At 37.5% G+C, this 21225-nt stretch overlaps 2 protein-coding genes across 4 annotated transcripts in view; one reads left to right on the top strand and one right to left on the bottom strand.

Annotated features, from left to right (window-relative positions):
* dclre1a (DNA cross-link repair 1A (PSO2 homolog, S. cerevisiae)) lies at positions 1–8679 on the bottom strand. 2 transcript variants are annotated; one of them, XM_066665356.1, is made up of 9 exons: positions 8061–8679; positions 6046–7377; positions 5134–5267; positions 4701–4819; positions 4408–4551; positions 3387–3532; positions 2956–3110; positions 1747–1885; positions 1–565 (listed from the first exon to the last, which is right to left on the bottom strand). In XM_066665356.1, exons 1-9 carry the CDS (start codon positions 8500–8502, stop codon positions 357–359), a joined length of 2820 nt encoding a protein of 939 aa, XP_066521453.1. In that variant the 5' UTR covers positions 8503–8679; the 3' UTR covers positions 1–356. The 2 variants fall into 2 exon arrangements, with proteins under 2 accessions (XP_066521453.1, XP_066521452.1); XM_066665355.1 differs by having other exon boundaries at positions 6046–7497.
* nhlrc2 (NHL repeat containing 2) overlaps positions 6850–21225 on the top strand; it is a 25301-nt gene continuing 10925 nt past the window's right edge. The window contains exons 1-7 of one of the 2 annotated variants that reach the window (XM_066665358.1): positions 6850–6988; positions 7180–7251; positions 9793–10088; positions 12158–12310; positions 15578–16033; positions 16782–16903; positions 17045–17174. In XM_066665358.1, coding sequence (XP_066521455.1) covers positions 9926–10088; positions 12158–12310; positions 15578–16033; positions 16782–16903; positions 17045–17174 — 1024 coding nt within the window. In that variant the 5' untranslated portion in view covers positions 6850–6988; positions 7180–7251; positions 9793–9925. The remainder of the gene's footprint in view (positions 6989–7179; positions 7252–9792; positions 10089–12157; positions 12311–15577; positions 16034–16781; positions 16904–17044; positions 17175–21225) is intronic. The other variant, XM_066665357.1, reaches the window with a different exon arrangement.

Consider the following 21225-nt stretch of genomic DNA (forward strand, 5'->3'; position numbering starts at 1 on the left):
TGTAATTGAGTGTGAGCTACTGAGACAACAAACACATGAAAACATATTCCAACTTCAGAATGAGAAATACTTATACAGAACCATTTGATTACCCAGTATACATTTTGAAGTTGGAATGATCAATAAACACTGATGTTTGCTTGCACTAGCAAGTGGAAACACTTTTTTTAAAAAACACACAAACATAAAATTAGGACAAGATGTGAATGTAGAAGCTCCACTGTATCTTTCCAAAGAAGAGGTCCCATAGAGCACCGGAAGAAGGTCCTGTAGAAGATAGTCCAAATATCTGTGCATTAAAAAAGAAGGTCCTACCACCATTTGTGTACTTTGGTCTGTTTTGAGGTAGCCCATTATTACTGCCTTGTATAAGAGCTACTGCAGCTGTTCCTTGGCACTGTGTTAATTGCTTTAACCTCTTTTTGCCAGTCCCTGAAGCACTGCTCCATAGCTTTCCTGCTGTTCCAACTGCCTGCGTTCACTGTGGGGATGATCTTAAGTGGTTGTAACCACTGCACGAAACGCTTCAGTTCCAGATAGCTGCTGTGCTCACTGTATGGAATGCCTGTGATAGAGGAGTCATGACAAAGACATCCAAAATGACACACGTAAACATGGTACAATCTCCCCCGACACAAACAGGATTCTGTAATTAAATCAACTCATACCAAGTAACAAATAAATAAATAACTACAAAGTACTAATTTATGAAGCTTGGTTTACAGCTGCTTATTCATAGAATCATGCTTCATGTACCCCTTCACACTGCGCAACTAGATATGACCTGAAAGAAGCCTGTGAAAAGAGGTTTTCACATGGCAACAACTCTCTTAGGCTACATAAGGACGAGTGAAGCAGTTTATCCTTATTAGACATATGCATGGGAGAGACAGGATAAGTGAGCAAGCCCCCAAAAAAAAAACCACAACCTGTGACTGCCATCTGTCTACATTTCACCATTTGATTTTCTGTTTACAATTCTACAACAGGAAAACTGAGAACAACCTATTTGCCATTTTTCTTTTTTCCCCCCGATTTGGTTTTGTGTTTCTAATCCTGCAATTTAAAAAAGACAGCAGTATCTGTCGCTTGCTCACAGGGATGATTTATTTTTCCTTTAGGAGTGTGTGGAGATTTTGATCTAAAAAGAGCTGACCCTGTATGTTAAAACAAAGAAATCCTCTTCTTCACATTCCTGTGACATGGGGCAGATATTGCTATGAGATATCAAAAAATATTTTCAGAGTGCTGTCCAATGTCTCTCAGTATTCCCAAAGAACAGATTGAGCGTCTAGGTGTCGGATCAACCCTTGGCAAATGATTCAGAGTCAATTTTAAACTTAAAACAAAGCTCTCAATCATTCCTAAATAAAACCTACTTCCATACTCAGAACCCCCTTTAAACAGTGGACTCTTGTGCAGTCCTGGTTAAAAGAGAGAGCAGCTCTGAACATAGAAAATAATGTGAACACAAATTCAAAATTGGGATTTTGTTTATATTGCCGGATTAGAAACGAAAAGCCAAGTAGTGATACACCACCAAATACACCACCCCCACCAACTATTGGCTGAATAGATCAAATCGATAAAATCAATTTGTGATCCAATTACAACTGGAAAGCTGACGTTCGTTAATCTCTTAAATTAGTGTTGGAGAATGAAAAAGTAACTGCCTAAAAACTTTCCAGTTCATAAACTCTGGTTAGCATCAAAGAGTTTGCAGTAAATTCTGAAAAGATTACATACCATAAATACTAATGTTGTCTTGAACTTTAGGTTGAATATTCTCCACACCTACTGACTGACTGAAGGTCCAGCCGGTGGGCTTGAAAGCAACCAGATGGTCATATGTTTCTGAAAATTTACTCAAGTGTGTTTTTAAATTCTGAAAACAGACACAGAAAAACAAAATATTATAAATGACAAGTTACATTCCTTATAAATTGTCAGTGAGTTTCTAACAATGGTACTGAGATAGCATTTAAAAACATCATACAAATATTTTAAATGGCTCTTGACTTCAATTTTTACACATTCTCTAATATTACTGATATGAGAAAAAGTAAGCACACAAAGATAAAATGAATCATTACAAATGGATCATTAGGAAATGGTGACACAAAGAACAGATTTAGAAAAAAGTACATGTTTTAAGACTTTGATAAAATGAATCCTGGACAGTCCTAGGATTAAAAGTTAATTCCCCTGGAAAAGTACATAAACCAGCAAGTATTTGCAGTAAGCATGTATAGATGCTATGCTTAGTATTGGAGAATTGATGATGCAAATGTTCTAAAACAAATTTGTTCTAGCACCATTAGCTCAAAAATAAAAAAAAATAAAAGGAGTAAGCAGAAGATTCAGCTTTTTGTTTTTTTGTTTTTCACAAGTGTTACAAATAGTTAGCTTTTTTAGCAGATCCAGTGCATCATACTGAACCATTTCCAGTTACAGCACTACTTGTGAAATGAGCCCATTAATCAATAAACTACTGTAGGCATAAAACAGCACACACCATAAGTCACAATTAACAGCCCTAATGGACCCTATCTAATTCTCACCCCAATCTCAGATTCACACTGGGGGGGAAGACACAAAAAATTACATATAACTTTTCATAATACAAACCTGCACCCCAACTACAAAGGAATATATATATATATATATATACATATTTAGAATTTAAATTTGCCCCTTCAATGTCAAGATCATGAGAGCAGTACAGTGGGGAGTTTATACATCTAAAGCAATATGAAAACTAACCTAGAGTTTGTACAGAAGACATTAGCATACTCTCAGTCTATGCTGTTAATAGTCAAACAAGGGGCTAAAATAATATACCTACACATGATATAAAATGGTCATAGGGCCAGTAGTACTCTTAGTGTACAGTGCTCTGTTGAATACTTATATATATTAACATATTGCAAGTCAAATATGTTCATAAGAACTCACCTTGAAATTGAGTTGCATCATAGGAAGAACATGGACTTGAGCTGACTTCTGATTGGTGGTGATACATTTTTGTATATGCTTTGATTCCAGACAGGACATGGTGTTATACCGATCCCTAGACATGTACACTTTTGAACCCAGCACCTGCGATACAGCTTTTGGGAGGGGGGTGGGAGTGTTATTCTCAACTGAAGCAACTCAAGAAAGCCAAATACATGTTATATGCATTTGAGCTGGGAGTTAAGGTATGGCTTATAACAACCATAATTAATTTATAAATAAAGAAAATTAAGTTGAAAATAAGAAGAAAAACTCTTTTGACATTTTTCTGTAATGTGTCCTTTATATTTGCATGCTGATCTTCTCATCTGCTAAAACCATGTGTGAACAAAACCAAGTTCATTTAATGCAAGAAGGAAGATTTCACTTACCCAAGAAAACCTTCTCTTTCCCCACAGCATAAGTGCCACACACCACTAGTGTGCGAGGGTTGAGTGTGACTAGCTCAAAGGCTGTGTTAGCAGCAAAAGTTATCACTTCCTGCTGAGTGGGAAATGCATATTCTGGACTACAATACCTATTTTAGAAAAGGGCACAGGGGGAGAAAAAAAATTACATTAATGTTAACACACACATTAACAAGAAGAGTCTTTCACCATCATAAATCAAACAAATTGTGGCTTTCAGAGACCCCTCTGTGCATCCAAATTTGTTATCAAATGGCACAAACACTTCCAGCCATCTAGAATGTCTGAGTGATCTTTATAAAGAAGGATATGACAAAAATCATGGTGTGTTGCCCATGGGGGTTCCCTACTGCTGTGTTGTCCACCTGGAACCACAGATGCTGTTCCCACTGGCTGAAGTTTGCTAAGAAGCAGCATATGGGGTAAGACATCTAATAACATAACTGATGACTGAAGTTGGCATTAGAAGGAGAGGACATTAGCTACAACTCAATTTCCAAAAAAGTTGGTATTATTAGTATAATTTTTAATTTTCTGTTTTTGTAAAATGACAAAAGATTTTTAATGTTTTTACTTGCAAGGTTGATTGTATACTGTAAATATATACCACTTTGTGTCTGTAATATTCTCCAAAAAGAGTGAAATATTTTTGAAAATTACCTTTTTTGAATAATTCATCAAATGTATTTATATTTCCAAAAAAAAAAAAAAAAACAATCAAGCATGTCAATCAAAACATTGCATACATTTATTTGCATCTTTGTAAATTTAATAAATGTTGAAACTTAAATCAAAGAGTTTTCACTGCTTTTTTCCAAAATATATCCACAAATTTTTGAATGCGAGTTGCTACAGAAACTAAAAACTGTACATAATAAAGTAGTTACTTAAAAAGTTCTCAATAGTATAGTACAAAAAAAAAAAACACCACAGACACAGCTGGACAAAGCAGCTTCCTATGCTGCATTCAAGATGAAATACTCACGTGGTGTCCAGATACAGAGTTTGTATCCTGAAACCCTGGAGCTCTGGGTAGCGCTCCATGGACGGATCAGCCCGGAAGTCACCTGTATGGAGCACAGTCTGGCCATCTGGCAGCAGGAACAGCAACATGGCTGACCCTGGACAGCTGGACAGAAGATGAAATCTTTTACTGTTTTGAAGGCCAACACTCATGCAGTCATTTAAGTAAAAATATACAATGTAAGTAACAACTGGATAAACATGTACACATATGGATACACATTCATACGTACAGGACATAATCTAAACACTTACTGATTAGCATCCAACAGGACAACCTTCACACCATCCACCATATACTCTGTGTTCATGGGCAGAATGTGGACATACTGCTCATCCACTTTTAGCTTACTCTTCACTAAATTACCTGTAATCTACCAAAACAACAAATCCATCAGCCAAGTCACTTAACCAGGAAGAAGATACAAATTCAATAGACTTCAAGAAGAATGCAAAGACAAAAGGTTATTTTTTGACTAAAGGAGAGCTTTAGGAACTTCTAGTGAAATCAACTTTAAATGCATTGCAGTAAACATAAAAACAAACACACATGCATTTATACATACACACACATTACATGTATTATATTTATGTATATGTTTTTATTTATTTATTTATTTACATGAAGGCAAATGTAAATGTTCCATGTGGCCAGTCCATATTTTTTATGCTCAAAAAAGTGGCTTACTTTATTGCAATATATCGGAAGTGTTGAGTTTTTGGTCAGTCCTCCATAGTGATCTGAATGGAAGTGTGTTAGAAAATAGGCTGTGATGCCCTCAATGGTCCCATACTGAAAAGCATCCACAGCAAAGTGTGTTCCTAAGAAAAAAAAAAACAAAACAGCAGATTCGACTAGTCAAATAAACCTAATTTCAACAATAATCAACAATTCAGTGCCAATTCAGTGCCCTAACATTCAATGAGATTAAGTTAAAAGGCAGCATCATTTGATATGATCTTTGTGTATTTATCTAGAAATGGAAAATATCAAGAATGACATATTAAGTTCTTTTTAATTTACTAAGTGGAAAAAATGTTATTTTAAACATTTTTTTGGGGGGTAGGGGTTATAATTAAAAATATATATATAAAATTGCTGCTACATTAAGGAAAAATTAATGAATTTAAGCCCAATTCTGAAAGGCTTGGTTTCTACATATTAGACGTGTGCATGCAAAATGTAAGACACTCACTGGACCACAATTTTCTGCATGTATAATTTTAATAGTTTCCTACCTTGGCAATGCACAAGAATTATTTATTTTATGTTAGAATCAATTTTCACAGCAACATGTGTTTTGTGTGCATGCATTAATTAATGACTACAGGTGCTGGTCATAAATTTGAATATCATGTTTATTTATTTCAGTAATTCCATTCAAAAAGTGAAACCTGCATATTATACTCATTCATTACACACAGACTGATATATTTCAAGTGGCAATTCCTTTTAATTTGATGATAACTTGTGTACTAACTTGTGAAAGTGGTGACAAACTTGAATCTGATTCAGCAATGTTGCATAAATAAGACAAAATGGTTGAAATGAAACATGACAAAAAACCTGGCAGATGAAAAGAAAGTAAGGTCAACTAACCAGGGATTTTCTTGTAGAATGGGCATCGCTTGGGCTCCTCTGGTCCTCCATCTGTCGCTCTTCCTCTGTTCCACCTCTTCCACCCCCCTACCCTCACTGCTCTGCCTCCTTCTCTTTGCGTGGGCTGAGCAGCTCCTTGTTCTGCCGTCTCTGTTGTGGACACTTCAGTCACTGCAGTACTCTTTCTGCTGTGTCTAGCCTGTTGTTTAGCCATTTTTTTTGCAGGTGCTAAGCTCTTTGCAAGAGTAGACGCCACCTGAAGTCTCTCTTCCTTCACTACAATAGCTTCTGATTCAGTTTTTTTGCTTAATGGCTTTAGCCCAAAGAACACTCCAATATCAGTTTGCTTTAACCCAGGGGCTTTGATCGTGGTTTTGCTAGTAGACGTAACGTGTAGGGATTGTTTCTTTGTGGCAGGCATATTTTCTTGAGAAGTAGATAGTTCTTGTTTCACAGAAACAGACTTAATTTCTGAAGAATTAGATCCAGAAAGGTTAAAATCTATAGAATTAGACAAACACTCGCGAAGGTGTTCCAACACCAAGCTTCCAGGAGACTGTAACTGAGACTTGCCACTGATATTTTCACAGTTTTTCACCAAATGCTCTTCTTTTGAGAACCCAACAGGGAAACTGGGTTGAGATGGCCCAGTAGCAGCACCTGCAGAATTGGAACTTTTAAAATGTTTGGGTGGTTCTAAAGACTCTAATTGGTCCCAGGTGTTTGGAGACTCTACAAGGACTGGATCGTCTTGGCTCCTGGATTCTTCTGTTTCATACTGGTCCAAGACATTAGAGAGCAGATCATCATCAATCACTGTATCATCAAATAACATTAATGAATCATTGTCATCTTCCTCATCCACTCCTACCACAGTACTCTGAAAAAGTGTTTTCTTAGTTTGTGGCAGGTCAATTTCAGCAGGGAGTTCAGAAAGGGGAGAGTAAGAGATATAATTATCTTCATTTAAATCTGAGGGCTCTGTCTGTACCCTTTCATCCATTTGAAAAGCATGGCAGTTGTTTCCTGCTTTTACTGGAGTAGAAATCCAAATTTTTGCTCCTTGAGATGATGTTTGAGGTCTGGATTCTTTGGCAGAGGGTGACCAGCCTTTTTTTTTCTTAATGTCTTTAGGGGCAGGTGATCTCAAGAGCAGTAAGGCATTACGACGAGTGGGAGTGTGTGGTTCCGTGGATCCATAAGCAGGTGAGGCACCTTGGCTGGACCCAGAGGACAGATTCACTGCACTATCCACAGAGCTCTCTTTACTGGAGTTGGTGGTGACATCTTTTTTAACAAACTTCAGCTCCAAATGTGATCCAGCTGTGGGTCCTAGAGATGAAGTTGAATTGTCTGTGTTATTTATTGCTCGCCTGTGAGCTAAAACAGAGTGGCTATACCTCTTGTAGTGATTTGGAATGGTTGATGAACACTGGAGACCATCTGGGCATTCTGTGGTTTTAAGACAAAACAGAAAACCATAAAAATATACACAGTAAAGGGATTGGATACAATACAGCAAATGTTTTTTTATTTGTGGGTGAAGCTACATAATCTAGAAATATCATGATTATGTATGGTCAGGTTAGGGACTATCCCAACCTGCTTATATGTATGCCCCAGTTTAAAATGAGCATTTTATGTGCATATTTTAAGTGGTATTCTATTCTCAAAACTTTATCTCAGAGAAGACAAATGCCCACTATATTACCAAGTAGGTTATGCATCATGAGAATTTCTATGGCATTCCTAAAGCCTATGAGATGCATGTAATTCTCATGTATTATATTAATATTTTTCTTTGTTTTAGGAAATGAACTTTTTTTTTAAAGTGCCTAGTCCCATGTATTCACTGCAAATTTAATCTACAATCATCAGACGATTTAACTGTTCTTTCACCTTTTTTCTTTGATCCTGCGAAGGTGTGTTGAAAAAAATCAGATTTAGTAATTGGTCATTTTTTCCCTTTTGGCTGAAGTGTATCTTTTATAGTTACATGTCAGGATCATAGCTACCTTTGTCAGATTCCCCAGGGGTTTCCAAACATTCAGCAACATGCCAACGTTGAGACTGCACCAACAAGATAGAAAATGGCATTTGACACACAGGACAATGTCCCTCTGTTCGAGAGTCCTTTCCGCTCTCTCCATCAGCTCCGATAGAAGCAGCATTGTTTATATCATTGGACTGTGTGGAGTTTGGAGCAGATGAGTTGTTCTTTGATCCATTGACACTAACCCCATGGTCAGATTTATTGGGTAGTTGATTCCTACTGGAGGATTTCGTGACTGTGTTGGACTCTGCGCCGAAGGTTTTTCTACTGACCCTATTCTTCTTAACACTTTGTTTTGATTTTTTCTTTGCTGCATGATCCCCGTAGTTTGATCCGTCTTGTCTTTTGGACTTTTTGAGAGGTCTGTATTCCCAGATGTCACTTTCGGAGCCGCTCTGTGACATTTCTCACCCCAGCCGAGAGACCACATAAAAACCGGAGCCATAAGCAACAGCAGTGTTATTTAAGTCTAAGGTCCATCATTTCACAATGAACCGCACGGAAACGGTATATACAGTAGCTGTACCAAAAGTCATTCACGTTTAAACGTTCTGTGTCCAATCTATCCATCTATAAAACATGTATTTACAATAAAAACTCTAAATGTGACAACAGTCTAATCTATTACTATACACAGTTACCGCCAAGAGGGGGAAAGGAACATGTCCCAGCACATTCTCAAACGGCATTTTCCAAACAGTTCGTTCTTAATTATGTTTTATTGTATTAAATTGATTAAGTGTAATAAGTCCGATAATTGTACATTTGGATCAGATTTGTGCTTAGAAGTTTGTTTTAAGCTTTGACAATTAATTCTGTGTATTTCTTATTGAATGTGCTGATTGAAAATGTACGGTGTTAGATTCCATCTTGTAATGTGTCGTTCGTGAGCGACTCGGTTCTTTGATTCGATTCTTTGTGGACAACTTTGGGAACCGATTCCAAGTGAAGTAGCTTTATTTTTTTATTAATTGATTTATTAATTATAGAAAAAATAAATCTTCTAGAATTGTGCCTGAAAATCAGTTGACCCCCGAGTCCATGGACTATTCCCCTGCCTCTCCCCAACACACTTCGCTTATAGTCTGAATATAAAAGTTTGTTATTTTTCTGATGTTTGCTTTCTGCCTGCATACATTTCTTGGGTCTGTCCCCTTTTTTGTTTGTTTGTTTTTAGTTTGGAAAACCTGCATTTCAAAATTTGCTGTTTTTTGAATATTTTCACGACAAGCTGAATTGTAATAAAAAAAACGTTAAATGGTTTTCACTGGAGCGGATCTATAGCCAATCCTAGACAGCGAGCATATGTCGGTCACTGCTCCACTATCGAACCACTCGGATTATTGTCCTGTCCTTTTTAATTCACAGCGACTTTTATTCTGTCAGACAAACTAATACAAATGAAAAATAAAATGAGCAGGCCAATATAAAGTGATTATGCTGAAAATGTTGAAATTATGCTGGATTTAATTTACAAAAAAATGAAAAAAGAAAAAGGATCGAAAAATTAGTAAATTTGAATGTGAAAGGAAATGTTCTAAAATGTGAAATCTTGTCTAAAATTCTATGCAGATCGACAGAGGACCTCCAACTGTAGTCCACTACTGTCTTCTTGCTATCAGTGGTAAGATAAAGAAAGAAAAAAATCGAAAAATGTACTCGCTGGGCAAATTTTGTTCATTTTCATTTAACAGGTTCATTTATCTTTCCTTTCGGTTGGGAGCCGAAAGTGTCGGTTCTTGTTTGTGAACTGAACTCTTCGATCTGTCTCAGGGAAAACCACACACAGCCAAAAATAGCGCCGACTCTGACGCGGAGCTCGGAAACATGGCGGCGCACAGCAGCCTCTCGGCTCTGTTTCCACTTCAGAGCCAGTTAGATTACAGTCTGGAGGACACCAGCTCTCAGGAGGAGAAGGAGAAACGCGTCTTGGAGTATTTAAGAAAACTGGATGAAAGTGGAGACTTAAAGGTTCCCGATTTTGAACTAGGTTGGTGTGAAAGTGAATGAGTGGTATGTGCTGTCATACTTATCATAAATGGTCTTCATCAGGGCAGGGTATCGTTTAGAAATTCTTCATTCTGTTAGCTTTGATACTGCTCCTGAGACGGTACCTTTACACTTCATTTTAAAGGGGCTTTAATGGATAAGTTAATGTGTTTTTAAAATTGTATAATATTCTGCCTCCAGCTTCATAAATGTACTGTAAAAGTCCTGTCTTTTTCCCCTATTGATCAGGTAAACAATAGGTCTTGGCAATAACTCTGATACTGTTGGAAATCTTGTTAATTTCCCTTTTAAATGGTGCCACATTTGTAAGAAACATGCATTTGTGGGATGAACAGTAGAGCTGAGTATGGGGGTTGCGTCCATGAAAAATTTGCCAAATCCTCGCTGCCAATTCCAAACTGCTCATTTGGCAGCACCTGTGAGCATGAGCCCTGCTACAGTAGTCAGTAGGTGTCTGCTCCAAGAATCGGCATGCCACGTTTGTCTGATTTGGATAGGGCAACTTCAAGCTGGTGTTCACGCAAAACCAAGTTGCAGCATTATTTGGAATGAGCCCTAGTACCTCCAAATCAAAGTCCAAGTTCCATAGTATGGACAATTTCCATTACAAAGTGTGGAGAATACGTGGCGAATGCTATACTAATTGCTGCACCAATAGATTAACATCCTGGAGGCAGGGTGATGGTGTGGGGTGGCATCTTCCTCTCTGGAAAAACAAGGCCTATCATCATTGGAAGCAATTTCAATGCAGAGAGATATGCATCCCATATCTCCAAAGTCTGGGACAGAACTCTGTCCTCCAAGATGACAACGCTCACCCCCACAAAGATTTATCAGAGACTACCTCCAAAATTTGGGATTGAAGAGGATGGAATGTCCTGCCAGCATTCCTGACCTCGACCCCATTGAACACTTGTGGGATCAGCTTGGGCATGCTGTTCATGCCAGAGGAACCAACACAACCATGTTGGCTGACTTGTGACAAATGCTGGTTGAAGAATGGGATGCCATCGTACAGCAGTGTGTGACCAGGCTGGTGACCAACATGAGGAGGAGGTGCCAGGCAGTTGTGGCTGTGTATGCTTCTTCCACATGCTACTGAGGCTTCTGTTTGTTAAATTAATAAATTGTTAAATTGCCAATTTGTCTTGTTTCTTCAAACTTCAATCATGCAGTCCACCGCACACCAAACGAGTCAATGGCAGAATAAGCTGTGTGGCATTGGCAGAGAGGGTTTGGCAAATTTTTCATGGGCGCAACCCACATACTCAGCTCTCCTGCTCGTCCCACAAGTGCATGTTCCTTACAAATGTGGCCATTTAAAAGGGAAATTAACAGGCTTTCCAATGGTATAAGATTTATTGCCAAGAAGCTTTGTTAAACAAAGAGGTAATCTACCAAACACAAATTTCCTTACTTTTTTGCTATGTTTAATCTGTGTATCACCCTGTGAAGTGTAGATTTTTGGAACAAGGAACGTTTTATACTGACTACACATGAGTGAAATGCAGTATTGGTTACACAGATTTTTTTTAATACTTTGGTTATTGAATTGAGTTTCATGAAAATGAAGAATTTTCTGTACATGGCCCTAGTCTTAACAGCTTTATAATATAATAATGAGCAGTGATTTGTCATTGTACATTGTACAACAAAATGTATCCTCCGCATTTAACCCATGGCAGTGGCAGTGAAAACACACACAAACACACACACACACACACACACACACAAGTGCACTAGGGGCTGTGAACATACACTCACGCACTTCAGCCATAGAGGTCACTACCAGTTGTGGAATCAGCCTAGTGACATTCTGGTCCCAAGTCAACTTATTTAACCATTAGGCCATGGCTATTAGCTCTCGTTTTGCTTCATTCTTGCAAAACCCATGTGGCTGCCAGTCATTAATTTAAGATGGGTGTAGTTCCAAAGGTGACATATCAGGTTGATGTAGCGTGTTGCCATTTCACAACACAATAGTCACTTTAGTGTCTACATGTTGCTCTTATAACAGTGTGACTCAAATGTTGTTAATTTAAAATGCAGGACTCGAATGGCTGAACACTGAAGGCCCTCTGTCTCTGCAAAAAGATCTGTCAGGAAAACTGGTAGTGCTGGATTTCTTCACCTACTGCTGCATCAACTGCATGCATATCTTGCCTGACCTGCACCAGCTGGAACAGCTTCACTCAGTTAAAGGTATGCATAAACGCACACACACACACACACACACACACATACATTACAAATCCTGTCTTCCTAGTGAATGTTAATACATTTTTAAAAGTCTCTATGATTGCCCTTAAGCATAATTCAGTTAAGAAAGGATGTATGGCTCCAACAATCATGCACAAATCTGAATGGAATATTTTTGGAGATATGTTGACCTGAAGATCACAAAATCCTTCCCAATCTGCACCACATGATGCACGTATCTTTGTCAGCCAAAGGAGCATTGCTTCAAAATTACTACTAACTTACATTTAGTTAACAGATGATCATAAACACAGTTTAATGACTTGTGAAATGCTCTTTTTTTTAATAAATTTATTTATTTTTTTTATTTCAGACTAGATCGTAGTTTAGGTCCATAATATTGGCCCTCAGTGTTGTACTACATGCTCAAATAGTTCAGTGTTTATGTTCATGTTTACTTTACTTGAAATTGGAGGGAATGTGAATGCATTAATGTTGAGGCATCAAATTTGTAGGATGTTATACAACATTAGATTAACACTTTAACACATTTACCTGCTTTTTGAACTGAAAGCACTGCACCATGGCCCTGGAAAAAAATTGCTATTAAGGGTCTTGTTCTCTTAAACACAGCAGTATGAAGACATTTCTAATAAGGAGATGCCAGATGTGAGCATTCCCTATAATTCCTGATCTCAACAGTTTTAATAATTGATCCTTGAGAGCAGTGCGGTGAATTAGCCAAAAAATATGACTTTATTTGATTCTTAGCAGTTTCCTTTCAGCTGATTAGTCATGAACATTTTTAAGGCGGATCCTAGGGTATTTCTGGTGATTACAAGATAACAAACACTCAGACACACACATTTTACAGTGTGTAGTAGTCTTTAGTACTGTACTGTGGTTGTGCATTTTTGCCCCATTGTGGTATATTATTAATATTCAGTATGTGGACCAATGATGGAAAATTACTCTTTTCTTCCTCTTCCTTGAGAACATAGTTGATGGTCTTAATCAGGTATCTTAGTGTAAGACTTTTGTTTCTTCATGGGTGAAATTACTTTTTTAAAATGACAGCAGAAGTTTATTAACACTTTATTAATGCTCAAAGAAATGGTAGAAAAAGGGCATTAGAGCTAACCAAAAGTTTAAACCTGGGTGATATTTGTTGTTGGTAGTTTTATCATAGCAGATCTGAGAAAAGTGTTCTGAGGGTTGGCTCTCAATGCCCTGTCATTAGCCCTTTTAATGGGATTATCTAAGGAAATGACCCAAGCATGTCACTCCTCAACCCACTCATTGTCCTATCTTAAAAGTTACCAAGGCCTCTTCTGGAACCGAATACAGGATATTCTGTCACTGTAGAGCAGAACAAGGCCAAGCCCTTCTACTCCCACACTGTGTTTTAGGATACTAAGTTTAAGAAGCAACTTTTGAGTGGCATTATTTAGGTCAGGTAATGTCTGCAACAATTTTTGCATTAATCGTTGGATGAAGATTCTCATTTAAGCCAAACACAGCAGCTATCTCTCTTTGTATTGTTAGTAAAGGGGGTTAAAGGTTATGGCGAACCTACTGTAATAAATCAGTGTGTGGCCACTTGAAGAGTTTTCTACATCTCAAAGCAGCAGAGGTGGTTCCAGCAGGGTTTGATTCGTGATTCCTCCTGGTCTTAAGGTAGCTTGGGATTTTAGTGCACGTACAAAAGAGAAATTGCAAACATGCATATATTGTATATTCAGCAATGCCATATGTATCTCAAAATTATTGATGTGTAAAAATGAAAAAACATATTGAAACCTCAATTTCTTTAAGCGTATACTGTAGTTCTGCTGAGGCTATGAATTTTAATATTAAGATGGACGGCTGAAGCTGGAATGTTGAAACCACAGCGTATTCGTTTCATTCATCATTGACTGGGTTAGCCTGAGGACATGCAATGGAGGAATGTCACTTCTAGTGACACGGCAGAGTTATTTTCCTGACATTTCACTTGAATTAAACAAAAGGCTGTGTGAACAGCAGCATGAACAGGACGTGGGTCAAGGGAAACAAACTCAGAAAAGCTTTTGTAAAACAACACCTTGATGATAATGGACTGCCTGGGGGTTGCATGAGATTTTTTTATTAAAAATCTTGTACATCACTGATGGGATTTGCTCTTCCATTTGATATGAAAATACCCCATAGGCTATATTAGTCGAAAAATTTTATGCATGGTTAATGATATTTTGCCTAATGAAAAGTAATCACAAATAAATTAATCAATTTGAATAGTCACCTATAAGATGAGTGAGAGTACAGATTTTAAACTGGAATTTGTCTGTACTGGTGTCAGTCATAGACCAAACTCAGAAAGAGAAAAGCACAGAATGTATGTTTGTTTTGTTATTTTGATTTTTCAGAGCTGAGATTTTAATTACATCTCGTGTCACATTTTTTATTATAATTAAGAAACAACTTTACATTACTTTGTAAATAATGTCCCCCACGTCTGAAATACGGACAAGTATTGAATGAAAAGAAGGCCTTAAATTCATGAAGACAAAAAGCCATTTCAGAAACCATCAACCACAGAGGCAATCTGACACCTCAGACAAACAGGATGTATTCATCCATAGCCTGAATATGACGTCTACCAACATGTCAGACACACATCCATGCATTGTTGGATGAGCATAACTGGACTTTTATATAGCCTTGAATTCATCCTGCCTTACAAGAATTCCTTGTTTAGAAACATTGACAAAAAACAGCATGTTTTCATTTGTGTTTGAATTTGAATTAATTCAATGTTTATAATTTAATTTGGTAATGAATGACCATTTTTGACTGTTTTATTTCAAGGACTTTAATAAATAATGATGAATGTGTAGTCTCAGCTCTATTAGTTTTGCAATGAGGGCACATTACAGCACTGATTACAAATACAGGATTTGAAAAGTGTGTCCTGCTGCTGTGAAGCAAATTGATTCTTGTTTTTATTTATATTGCAAATATTGTATAAAAAAGGAAAAGGGTGATTTACAAGTTCATTTAGTCCCGTACAGTTAAAAATACGCTGATGCAATTGCACCAAAAGTTTGGCTGTAGTAAACTCTGAATCAGAATGAGGCAGGAAATATTGATCAGTTTTTTAAATCCAAGGTCAAACGCATCATTATGCATAAAGCTATATCTGGGAAAACTGAGAGGAAAAAATAAACTTTTTTTTTTTTCTCAGCTTAATCTTCCCTTTGTGTTCTTTCTCTCCTCTCTCCCCTCTCTTAGATGGCCTGGTTGTTGTAGGTGTTCACTCAGCTAAGTTTCCCAATGAGAAAGTATTACAGAATGTTTGCAGTGCGGTGCTGAGGTATGGCATTACCCACCCCGTGATGAATGACAATGATGCACGGCTTTGGCAACAGTTGGAGGTGGCTTGCTGGCCCACCTTGGTGATTTTGGGCCCCAGAGGAAATCTGCTCTTCTCTCTGGTGGGAGAAGGTCATCGGGAAAGTCTCTTCCTTTTTACAGCTGCTGCACTGAAGCACTATGGAGAACAGGGTATGCTCAGTGACAGGGCTGTGGGAATGAAGCTCTACCGAGACTCCTTACCACCTTCCATCCTCTGCTTCCCTGGAAAGGTGGCGGTGGATCCCAAGAGGAAGATTCTGGCGATTGCAGATACAGGGCACCATAGGATTCTGGTGGTCTCTAATACCGGGGAAGTTCTACACTGTGTTGGGGGTAAGAAATGCTTCTCTTTACTAGGGAAGAGTTAAATAAACTATTCAAACTTTTACATAAACTATCTCTTGAGTAGGGTATTTGCTGACTTGACAAAATTTGATTCTATGTTACCTGAGATGTGAGGGAAATATTGTTTATACAGTACTGTGCAATACTCAGTGACTGCCCTTTTGTCAGAACAGAAGCTTTTTACGTTCATGTTTTATTATCTTATTATGATATGAGTCTGAAAGATATCTAGCTGTCAAGTAGTTTAAACTGAAAAAAGAATGTAAACCAAACAAGAAAGGGTGGTTTCCCAGACAAAGATTAAACCTAATCCTTGACTACACAGCAATTTGTCTTGTGATTTTTCATTGAAAGGAGGATATAGTCCAAGACTAGGCTTATTCTCTGTCTGGGCAACAACCCTGACATATTTACACCAGAAATCAGAACTGGACAGAAACATTTCTATAGTGCTGAGCCTTGAATGGCAACAACAGAGGCTATGTTCTTCATATTACACGTCAATGAAATATGTCAGTAATTTTGAAGATGTAATTTAAAGGTAAAATTACTACCTAGTGAGGCTTTACTATGCTTTCTGCTATTTCCTGAGTGTGGAAAATATAAATTCACCTAAACGACCACATGTACTCCTGTTCACATTCTATAGATTTCCATTTTCAAATATTTTTTAGATAAATTTGCAAAATACTCCATGTTAAATACTCATGTTACATCAATGTTATTTTTATGGAAGGGACTAGAAGTGGATGGAAGGATGGGAACTTGTCTGAGGCCTTGTTCAACTCTCCTCAAGGAGTGTTCATAAAGGGAGACACGGTGTTTGTGGCTGACACAGAGAACCATATGATCAGGAAGGTAAATGGAGAATTAGGACAGCGCTGCACTGCACCACTGGGTTTTGACCTATATTACTGGTTGATGCTTGCAAAGATGAGCTCTATCATGCTGTAAAGTGTGTCCATTTTTAAAGCAGTAAAATGTCCTCTCTTCTGTTAGGTCAACCTTTCAGAGGGAATTGTCACCACTTTAGCTGGCACTGGAGTACAAGGCACAGACAAGGAGGGTGGGGCAATGGGACTGCAGCAGCCAATAAGCTCGCCCTGGGATTTAACCCTTGGCACTTCAGGTGAGGACTTTGGTTATTTTAATTTATGCATTATCCCACCACCACCTATAAAGGGAGTGTGTCTGCAACACACATGCCATTAGCACATGTGGTGGCTTGAGAGAGATGCTGTAACATGATGGAGATTGGGCTCCTGCTATTTGATTTACTTATTTTATTAATGGAAACATGGTGCTTTGGACTGGTTATTGTTCATGCATGAAGAGAACATTAACCGAGACTTGGGTTTATATGGTCATGGTGGCTAATTAACAAACTGGGAATACTGACAATGAGTGGGGATAACAATATGGCATATACACCTTGTGCTTTGTCTCTTCTCTGCTCAGTTTGCCTCACCAAAGTGTTTTATATTTTGTTTGTGTGTATGTTTTTTTTTTTATGCTTCCTACATAAGATACACAACTGTGTAAAAGTGTTCCTAAATGGCCTGTTCCATAAATGACAAGGGAACTGCTTCATATCTTGGAGATTTCTACAACAACAAACATGATCCAAGTTTAAAATCATTTTTTGGAAAAATTCTTGATATTAAAGATCCTTTCATAAGCTCAGTCGTGCAGTCTTATGTCCACTACTACTTTTGGCTGTTCTCGTCCGGGCTCACAACGGATAAACCGGGCATTGGGACTGGTACTACAACGCGATGCATTCCAGTGGCTAGGGACACACACTCACTCATCTTTAGAGTCACCAATTGACCTACCAACATGTGTTTTTGGACCGTGGGAGGAAACTGGAGCATCCGGAGGAAACCCACGCGGACACAGGGAGAATACAATCAAAAGGGATCAAATACATCTTGCAAACTTGTATAAAGATTCCAGCACAGGTTTTAGAAAATCAGTAACTGTAGCTTTCTTCACCAAATAACTTTCCTTACCCATTCATGTTTTTCTAAACCAATCTGTTTTGTAGAAGACAGCAACAATGTTTGTGTGCTTGTTGTTTGGCCAGCTGTTCTCTTGAAAGGCCCATATTCACATTACAAGCCTTTTTGTTTAAATCCAATGTTTGTACCTCCAAATAAATGTCATGTGCATAATCCACATAAAGCAAAAATGTGAGCTTGCAAATTAAAAAGATCTATTGCTCAGCTGTTTGTTTGGCATGAGAAAGTTTATATAAAAGACCAGATGCACTAACACTTTTGTAGCTTTTATTAACTTCAAGTTAGCCTGCTGCTCAATCTGCCAAAACTGGGTGCAGAATAATATTCTGACCAACAGTACCTAAACATTTGAACAACACACCCATGTGTGCTGGTTGAACATTATTCTATGAGCATTATAGCTAGCATTCAGCCACAATATCATTAATAATCAAATACTAATTCTGTGATAAAGCCTTTTTCTGTCAGCTTCCCAGTTAATCCTGACAATGTTGAGGTCTGTGCCAATTCTGTTATTAAGCAAACCTTGTTTTTTAATGATGTTTAAATGATAAAAATGTCATTGAATGCTATAGTAAAAATACTCCCTTCACTTCAGTAAGGGACCAAGCCTATACATGAAACACAGCTCTTAATGTCTCACTAATAATTCTAATTAATAACACTAATTCTCAATAATCTCACTAAAACATTTAGTTAGTAGTATGTACTTGTATAAACACACTCCATCAGTAAGATATGATCATGAAGACAGCACACTTTGTATGCCATGATCAAAGTTGCCTCGGATTACCACACTGCAGTGTGAGATATATATATATATATATATATATATATATATATATATATATATATATATATATATATATATATATATATATATATATATATATAATAACATGCTACATTAGGAGGCCCATAAGTGTAAGGCCTAAAACATTCCTGTGATTATTGAGGTGAATTTGTCCATGGACTGCTTTGAGTTAATACTAGTCTTAGCATGCTAGCCAGAGAAATTGGCTTTGCAGTACACTTGACTAAAGCTAGGCAAATTATGCTATAGATCGTACAAGTGGTTTAGAGGAAGCAGAACAAAGAAGCCATGTGAGAATATTGACTGACAGTTTGCTTCCTGCTGAGTCTTTGGTTGGCACCTTGCCTCCTCTGTCTTAATATTCCTCCTCTTTTGTGTGCTCCCATCTTGTGTTAGAATTAGGGCCACTTTATCTTATTCTTTCAGTTTTCCCCCTAAAATGTTATGTCTCATTTAAAGCCTCAGTTTATTATTCTGCCAGGAGCAATTTCATGATCTTTTTATTCTTCAGCTCATTCACCACAACGTTGTCCTCTTATCAGTCCCATCTATCTTGGCCTATCCTAATCATGGCCCTTGTTTGAAGTTTTGTTTGCAGCTCTCTTTGTAGATACAATTCTTGACTTTTATTTCCCCGAATAAGGAGTGTGACTGACCAAAGTGTAGCTTTATTCTCATAGAACAGACCTTTGTTGTTTGGAGCTGCCCAGAAGTAAACAATAAATTCCGGTGGTTGCTAGCCACAGACTTTGTGATGAATGCATTTATGTTGTCTGTACAGAGCTAAGATGATGAGATCAAACGCACTCCTGGATGAGTTGTGGCTTCAAACAGACCTTGGCGACTAAAAACTACTAAAGCTGTCGTGAATAAATTACCTGATATGTTTGTTTTTTGCATTTAATGTTTCTCTAGAACCACTAATCTTATTACCTGCTTTTTATAAGAGGAATATTTATCTTGTTTTGGACTCTAAATCGACAAGAAAAATGAGACACATATGACAGGAGTGGAGATGACACTGCATATATATGGAATGACTGATTTCCAAAACAAAGATGAATCTAAAACAGCATCTCCAGCTTTTATTTTATGCAATCAAAATCTGTTGTGGGCATTTGGTGAATGTCATACTGTTTCCGTAAACAGCTAATGAATACACAATGGATGTGGTCATCAAAAGAAGGCAAACGAAGCTGGACCTTTTGCAGTTCTGTGGGATAAATCTGTGTGTATGTGTTTGAGTGTCAGTATTTGTGGGAGTGCGCTTTGACCACAAGCTTGATCACTCTATTTTATTGGCTCTGTTCTCAGGCCAGCAAGGCACACTTTCCTCTATTTTCAGCAGCTCTTTAGCTTAAGTCTGACCTACAAGATTAACGGTGCTGCTCAAATAATCTGCCCTCTGTTCATACTTGGTGGTTCTTTTCACTGTATATTTGTTTGGCTGTAACATCAAATATGATTCTTCTTCTTAACAATCGTAATGCTGTTAAGGCCTATAACTATTAGATAGTGAATAAGCTTTATATGAAATTAAATGCATATTTGACTGCGTTTATAAATATATTATTGTGTTTATACCCTCTCTGGTTCTAGTCTATGTAAAATGGACTAGTTGCTAAATAATTTCAAATGTTTTTATTTATATAAATTTTGCTTATTTTTAGGTTAGAAATTAAGACTTAATTTCACTGGCCATTCATTAATACTAAAAATCTATATGGTAAAATTCAGAGACCTTGCCTCTTCACACAGCCCAGATCGGAATTTGAGATAACTCAGCAGAGAAGGATCATAAAGCCACACTACAGGGACAGTTTATGATCCAAGGTCTCAGAGCCCAGAGAGGAATCTTTGGTGATGGCAGAGACACTCCAAGGATCAGTTTATGCTCTCTGTATAATTGCTTAATCTCAAACCATGGAATTAAACCTTAAATTGGTTTAAAACAGTTTGAAGTTGCATATAGGTACTACTGTGTTGAATTAGTTCCATTTAAACAATCAAAACCGGTGGAATTAATTTACGTGTGTTTAAAATCTCCTTTTTATATGAACTTATGTAGGAAATAAGGTAGCCACATACTCTTGTGTGTTATTTGGTTAAGAATTATGTAAAACATGGTTTTGTCTGAATGATATTACTTTGTGTTAACATATAATCTTTTATACTGAAAAAGTATGATTCAGAATTCTTGGATATTGATTCCACAGGAACCTTCCTTAAGTCTTTGTCTTGTCAAGTGTCATAAATTGGGTACAGGAAACATCCAATCAGGAGCAAGAGATGCTCCAATCCTCAATCCCCGAGGACCAATCGGTTTCTTAAAAACCTTAGGCTCT

The sequence above is a fragment of the Hoplias malabaricus genome, chromosome 3, assembly GCF_029633855.1.
Source record: "Hoplias malabaricus isolate fHopMal1 chromosome 3, fHopMal1.hap1, whole genome shotgun sequence".
NCBI classification, from domain to species: domain Eukaryota; kingdom Metazoa; phylum Chordata; class Actinopteri; order Characiformes; family Erythrinidae; genus Hoplias; species Hoplias malabaricus.